At 38.5% G+C, this 7,954-nt stretch overlaps 1 protein-coding gene across 1 annotated transcript; it reads right to left on the bottom strand.

Annotated features, from left to right (window-relative positions):
• Positions 1-1,167: 1,167 nt before the first annotated feature.
• Positions 1,168-7,734, bottom strand: LOC110160872 (procathepsin L-like). Its single transcript, XM_020925543.2, has 7 exons — positions 7,616-7,734; positions 5,890-6,032; positions 5,621-5,818; positions 5,127-5,318; positions 3,758-3,923; positions 3,587-3,692; positions 1,168-1,428 (listed from the first exon to the last, which is right to left on the bottom strand). The coding sequence occupies exons 1-7, from the start codon at positions 7,704-7,706 to the stop codon at positions 1,329-1,331; spliced, it is 996 nt and encodes a 331-aa protein (XP_020781202.2). The 5' UTR covers positions 7,707-7,734; the 3' UTR covers positions 1,168-1,328.
• Positions 7,735-7,954: the final 220 nt, after the last annotated feature.

Genomic DNA, 7,954 nt, shown 5'->3' with positions numbered 1-7,954 from the left:
TCACTGGAATAAATCTTCACACTGTCCAGCTCCAAACTGTGTGTCTCTGTCCCTGTGCTCTTTGTGTTTGATTCTGTTTAAGACAATAAAGATCTGTAGAAAACTAAAGACTATTTAGTTTAGTTTTAGAGAATTAAATTATACATACTTATACATTTCATGATAAGGTACCATAAGATAAATATGCATATTCAGCAGGATTTATTCAAATTTCATCAACATGAAAAAGTGTTGTTCAGGTTCCGAGAAAAATATGTGTAGAGGGATTCGAAAAAAGTTTCAAAGCCTAAACATAATTTTATTGCGTGCAACCGCTGTCCATAACTTTTTTTACGCAAATCCAGCAACTTTTTTTTTTTTCAGTGTAACGTGTAGGTGGATGAATGCACTTTGACTGTTCAGACTGAAGTCACATGTCAAAAGATCAGATATGTATCAGTTTCAGGAGCACATATCCAAGTGTCCTGGGTCACATTTGAAAAAAATCAGATCTGTGTGGTTCAGACGTCATTAAAAGATCAGATACAGGAACATAGAAGCCAAAAAATCAGATTTCGGTCACTTCAGGCTGCAGTGTGGACGCAGCCTAAGTTGCTATGCATAATAGTGAAGATTTCTGTTTGCAATTGATTAATAACTGTGCCTGAACTGAAATGTGCTGATTTGAAATGTTTAGTGACCATTGGTGTTGATGTTTTGTCTTGAAAAGGGAAAAAGGGGCAGATAACATAAGATTATTCATCTTTTTGCTCCTTTTCATTCATTTCTTCTGTGTTTGATGTTGTGACACTGTTGATGTCTTTTTGTACTTTATGAATGAAATAAACAACTTTTTTAACATGATGTGGCAATTCCAGACTTGTAACATGTGGCACAACAATATTTATAGTATTTCTGTGTTTTCTGTTTCCTCAATCTGACAGACAGTCCAAAAAAACGTCTGTTTATAATCTGTTTGTACTCGTGTCAACTCTTTTAGGGTTAAATTAATAATGACAGAGAATAAAAGTGCTGACCAAGCCACAAAAAGTTCAGGCTCAGATTTTTTTCTTCACTTTAAGATGTGATATTGTTCTCATTTATAATTTTCATTTCACCAGGACAATCCATTTCTCTTTTTCTTACATAATGAGAAAATGTTCACTTGACTCACACTGCAACACTGAATCATTTTTTAACCTTTTATTTTTAAACTGATATAATCGATCCACATCACTGATCACAGAATAATGTTCATAAGACCTTAGAGCATCATCAGATAGACTTAAAGATTCACTTATGAACATTTAAAAATAACAGGAGACAGTGACAGCGGCGGCCGGTGCGGCTCAGACCAGCGGGTAACTGGCTACGCTGGCGATTCCACACTGGTTTTGTTTGCCTCGGCTCATCTTGATGTAGCCCTTATCTCCCCAGCTCTCTCCCCAGCTGCAAAAGAACATCACAAAACATCGAGTGAGGCAGTTTTATGCAAAATCCCCCCATATATGATCAGAGACATAAAACAAAAACACACAAAAAAACAATCTGCGGTTCAAAAATACTGGGCAATGTGAGCCAATAGTTAAGAGCTCAATAAGGCAAATTTTCATAATATCTCCTTTAAAGCTACAATCTGTAAGTCTGAACAGCTGTGGGCTTTAAAATGGCTCGATTTATATATATTAGCGAGCATCATTTGCCCAACTTAAAAAATAAATAAATAAATTAGAAAATCTGTCTGTACCTGGTATCAATTTTTTACACTTGTAAAATTCCCTGAGAAATTTCTTGAAATTCTCTTGATGTCAAGTCTCTGAAGTTTAGCGCCTGTGGTCTTAAATCTGAGCTGAAAAATCTGTTTTTCTTCAATAACATCTTTATTCTTTCTGTAAACTTGTGTCGTCCCCGTCACTGAGACGCTCTGGTGACGTCACTTACTCCACTTTTTTATACAGTTTATGATCACGACAAAAAGAACAAACTTTATGTGTCTCATTTCATCTTTGGATTTTGTGGATTTTGGATCATTATGAAAAAAACTGTCATATCTTAGAAAGTTATGAAGATAGAGCGAGATAAGATTGGTCCCAAATGATGCAGCAGAAAAATGTATATTCAACACCGTGGCCCTAAATGGATTATTTTTTAAAGTTATTTGAGAAAAACAGATTTTTCTCTCGGAGTTTTATGGACACTGCTAGAATGGAACTTAAGAGTCTTGGTGGACCCAGTAGATTTTATTCAGTTGAGCAAATATTCCACAGATTTTCTTTTAATTGGTTTTGTCACGATGTAAAATTGGGTACAAGCTGAACTGACACTGGGGCAAATGATGACCCCTAATATATATACATTAGATATTGCATTATTGACGAGTTAATACAAAACTATTTTAACTGCGATATGTTTTTTTATCACGAGATGAATGCTTTGTGACCTAGTGAACTAGTTTTTTCATAAACTGTGGCAACCGCTTTAACGTTAGAAAAACGACAAGATCCGGCTGTGAACATTTTTGGTCCCTAACCCTGACATGTGCGCTGATGTTATTCACACGAGGAAAACACAAAATAAACTCCACTCTGAAACATATGGCGAATCTGCGCTGACCTTTGATAAAGACTGTGGCAGTGACAGACGTTCTGCAGCCTCTCGCCTCTGGCTGTTGTTGTACCATAAACCCTCAGAGGAGAGCACATCAGTGTGTGTCTCAGCAGGACTCATATCTGTCTCACTATTCAATAGATTTTTCTGCCGCTGGACTTATTCCTCCACGAAAGCGTTCGCTCTGCTGCTACATGTAAACAAACAGCACCGTGTGATGACGTCATGGCCCTTAGTCCAGCAGCACTGGACAAACAGTCGCTCTAACTGGAGATGACTGGATGTCCCTCACTCATGAGAACTGCCTCAGGTCACAGCACCTCAGGTCACAGCATATTATTTCACCCACAGAGGGAACTTCAGTGGCTTTGACTGTTCTGAAGATGGAAGAGGCACTTGTTGCACAGCTTCATGAAAGCGGAACATGAGAGTGGAACATGGAACACAAAGTTGCCTCACTGACCACTGTTATGGTTTGCAATAAAAAAAAAAAAACATTTGCACAAAGCCCATCCTATTTTGATAAGAGGAGTAAAATGTGCGATTCATTTGCAATTAATCACGAGTTAACTATGACATTCATGAGATTAACTATGAGTGAATAGTTTAATCGACTGACAGCGCTACTGGTCAAAAGGTTTAGACCACCACTTTTTCCAGTTTTTTACCGTTTCCTGTTGATCAAAACATTTTCTAAACTTTTGATTCATGTGTGTGTCGACCTTTAGCAGATATAACAGCTGAACACACTCGTGGCCCGTTCTTTTTTACAACAGAAATCAAATATTGTATTATATATATATATATATATTATAATATTGTTTTTGTTTTGTTTTTTATCTTGTTTTAAACCTCTGTCTGTTCAGTTTTTATCTTTGTACAATTTCAAACTCTTCACTGGACTTGCACGACTTGAACTGCAATTGACCAGCAGTAGTGTGTGTGTGTACACACACACACACACACACACACACACACACACACACACACACACTCTTACCTGTTCTTAACTATCCAATATTCCTGAGACTCTTGGGTGTCGTAGCCCACAACCAGAACACCATGGTTCAGTTCGGTGCTGCTGCATTTGGGCTCATCGTACACTCCTGTAACATAACATCCACTTTACTCTACGTCCACTTTTCCTCTCACATGATCTTCTGATGTTTACCTGATTCGTAGAGCATGAAGGAATCCTGAGAAGCATCAATTGCCACAGAGACGGGTCCGACCTTGCCCACAGCGTCCTGCAGTGCCATCTCGTTCCCACTTGGTATGTTCTTGTAGCTGCGGCAAGTGGCTTTAACGAAGGCCGGGTCAAACCTGCAGGGACCATCCTGGAACACAACAGAGCAGTTTTTATCAGTCGCAAATATTTCTGCAGCGTTACACAGATGGAAGTTAAACACACGGGCAGAGGCAGAGGGACACGTGTGCAGTCTGACTCTACAGACCCCAGTCTGACCCAGTTACTCTAGGGACTTCAAGATCTGAAGTCTTAGGCTACGTTTATACGATGACAGTCTGAACAGAAGACGGGAGAAGATTTCGGGATGAAATCTATGTGCATACAGTGAAGCAAAAGTGTGTGGAATTCGATTGGGTATGTGTGCCAGGTTTCTGTGTCCTGTATGTATGTGAAGTAAACACGTACACGACCTGAGCAGATCTGACCAGAGTTTTGCGTCTTGGGCAGTGTAGATGGAAACACTACGGTGGAGCGTATTCAACTTTTCCACTCTGGAGGGTGGTTTCAGATTTTTGCATTTTTAAGCCCCAAAAACACCGTCACTGTCTAAACGAAAGGCACTTCTGATAAAATATTTTGTCATATTTACCTGCAAGTGTTCTCATGTAAACAGATCCTCACAGTGATGATTATTGTGAGGGGAAACATTGTGATTTTCCAATTATGTTTAATATAATTACTGACACAAAGAAAGAAAATATTTACAATATATTTTTTATGCTTCAGTTTGCAAATATTTGTTGTTAGAATTCAAGGGCTACATGTCTTTTTATGCACTGAAAACAGAGGAAGAAGAGAAGAAACTTCACAAATACTTTTTAAAATCAAATGTAGAACATTTAAAGCACAGCAGGTTTGTACTGTGAACCACGGCCCCACACTAACTGTAAATTCTAAAACTCCTATAGTTAACATACCAAAGCCATAAATATTCCCAGAAAAAAATAAAATAAAAAAATCCTATAAGAGGTTAGGTTTGTTAACTTCACACATCATCAGTTTCAGTAAACCTAATCTCAGTGGAGATATTAAGATGCTGAATACTAAATTTAGGCTTTATTCAAAAGTATTCAGCTATGCTAGAATATATTTATTCTAGTGTGATAAATGTATTTATCAGTAGTGACCCACTTTATCAGGTTGTTTACTTGACTAAAGTCTCTGTGGATGAAGCACGAACAGAAACGTGGTCAATGTTTTTGATGTTCCATCCCAAACTCTACCCATTACTGTAAGAAAGTTTCAATTCATAAAATGACTTCGTTATAGACACGGTGGAACAAATGCTCACCATTGCCTCATACGGGTACGTGTCTTCTGACTCGATGCCTCCGCTGGCTTGGATGTACTCGAAGGCCGCGTTCATCCATCCTCCCCAACAGCCCCAGTTCCCAAAGTCTCCAGAGCAGTCGACCAGCTGCTGCTCACTCAGAGACACCAGTTTACCAGTCTTCCTGACGGTCTGTCCCTCCAGTGAACCCGTCTGAATAACAAGAAAATCATTTAGTTAGACCTAAAGCAAAGTGGAACACTGACACATTTATACTACGCAGGACATTTTGTCAGGGTGTAGCTGCATAGATGCTGAGGTATTATTATTACATGACGTTATTCTTCTATATCTCTTTAAAAGACAAGCTACAGGTTTGATGTGGGTAGAGGCAAAAACACTCACATTAAGAAGATTTTTTTTCAAGATAGTTTTGAGCAATAAAATTGTTGCTTTGGTGATTTGGTTAAAGTTTATACTCAGTTCTCAAAATCCTCTGAGCCGTGTTCACTCACAGCGCTGAAGGCCCAGCAGGAGCCACACGCCTTCTGGTCCTTGACTGGAGTGACGTAGCCCTTCTCCCTCCAGTCCACAGAGGGGGGCGGGTCTATGAGGTCAGGGGTGTGGAGGAAGGTGGAGTCGTGACGGGGCAGGGAGCTGTTGAAGGACCTGAGGCAGCCCTGGGACACCAGGCTCCTGTACTCGTGGTTTTCCTACAGGATCAGGATCACAGGACATGAACACCTCCATCTTAAAAACAAAAACATGAATGTTTTTTCTGTACCAGGTCAGCGAAGTAGTTCATCCCGAGGCGGTAGGACTTGACGCCCTGATCGGCCAACATGTTGTGCTCCAGCACCAGCTCACGGTTACGCAGCCACACGTCTCTGCGCCGAGCCTCCTCAGACGGGGAACTGTACGACTTTCCTACATTTGACCAAAGAAAAGAGGATCTGGTCACTCCCGAGATATAATGAAAAGATTATCTGAAAGTGCAGTAGTAAAAACCCTTTGATACGAGGGTTATAAGAACACTGTGTTTACCCTGTACAACAGTGTCTCTGCTCTCCCAAAGCCAAAGTGGATAGAAGTTTTTTCGTTTGTTTGTTTTTTTGTTCAGATAACCTACACCTGACATGCTCGAAACAGACTTTCAGTCAGGTGATTTACATTTGTTCTTTATATTAAACAAATGCAAACTGTTATGGGAACATATTGACAATAATAATGTATTTCAGAAGTTATGGAAAAGAAAAAGGTTTTATAAAGGTTTGGAGGTGTAGATATGGCTCAATATGTAATATAAATTCAATCTACACCTCAAAAAAATAATATATGGAAACTTTTCAATTAACATTTTAAATACATTTTACAACTGGTCACATGATACAGGTTTGATAATTGCTTAAACAATGTTGACAGTCATGGCATAATAAAGTGACAATGAAAAGAATCACAACACGTGTTGTTTTCTCAATATTTAAAAACTGAAGTTTGGATTGGGCTTCTGACTCTTCTCCCATTGATTTAACTAGACAAACAATAGAACTTGAGTGCAGGAACAAACGGTCCTGGCCAATGCACTCACCAACTCCCCAAGTCATTTTCTATTTTACAATGTGTTTTAATTCTGCATCTCTTTAAGGCCTGTAGCAGATGAAAAACAACATAGGCAGTTATGCTAAGAAATTTGAGCTAATTGAGAAAAAAATTGTCCAAAGGTATGTAATCTTTCAAACAAGGTTATAAAGTGACATTTCTGCACTTTTGTGTGTAGTTTTACCCTTTCTCATGTGCTGACGCTTCTGCCCCAACAAATACACTTAAAAACTCTTTTGAGCCCGTCTGTTGAATGACTGAAATATTGTGTTAACTGGGTTAATCCTAAAAAAATATTGTCCAGCCATATTAAGGTAACTCCGAATGAGTCATATTATTATTTTTATGAAAGTATAGAAAGGTTTTAACAGTGTAGGCAGTGAAGTAACGACCAAACTGTGTTAGTTAAGTACAAGTAGATACAGGGACAAAAACATTGTAAAAATCTCACATAAAAAAAATCTACATAATAAAAATATTTAAGTGTACTTTGCTATTGTACTTTTGAGAGAAAAGAAAAAGTATTTCACACATTCTTTTCAGAACTGTGTGAATGTGTTACATTTTGTGATATTTATAAAGAAGAACAATACATTTCTTAATGTACATGCTGAATAGTATGTATAAGTTATAGTTTGCTCAAAGTCAGGATGACATTTTGAATCTAATATAAGTAATAATCCCTTGAATCATATAAAAACTGCTATTTAATTTTCAGTCCAGTTCAAAAAATGTCGTGCAGGAGAAAGTACAGACACCAGCCCCCACGTGTGGTGAAATAAAAGTACAGAGTACGCACTTTAAAATGTAAAAGTAGAGGTAAATAAAAATAGTATTTAAGTCAGTTAGCTTTACTTTTGTACTCCGGTACCTTCCACCACTCAGTGAAGGCATCGTCTTTAATCTCTTACCAAACTTGATCTTCCATGCGTGGAACTCCAGATGTTCCATAGAGACACTGGCACAGCTGTGGACCAGCAGCAGCAGCAGCAACAACTTCATCCTGAGGCTCAAGTCGACAAACTCAACTATCAGCTCTGGGCTTTCCTCTGAGCTTTTATATAGCTCCTTCACACAGTCAGTCCAGTCATCAGGGGGAGGTCATCTTCTCAAAGCGTTCATTCTGACAGCAGCACTATTAATCACCAACATGCTGTTTCTGAGTGTTTCTGTCCGTTTCCGTTTTGATTTTAGTTTTCAAAATGAAGTCGAAAACAAAAACAAACCTGTAGATTAAACCATTAAAACCC

This window comes from Boleophthalmus pectinirostris, unplaced genomic scaffold (assembly GCF_026225935.1).
Source record: "Boleophthalmus pectinirostris isolate CB_2022bp ecotype Guang Dong unplaced genomic scaffold, ASM2622593v1 HiC_scaffold_754, whole genome shotgun sequence".
Classification (NCBI taxonomy): domain Eukaryota; kingdom Metazoa; phylum Chordata; class Actinopteri; order Gobiiformes; family Gobiidae; genus Boleophthalmus; species Boleophthalmus pectinirostris.
Note: the sequence above shows the minus strand (reverse complement) of the source record. Positions and strands in the feature narration are given on the sequence as shown.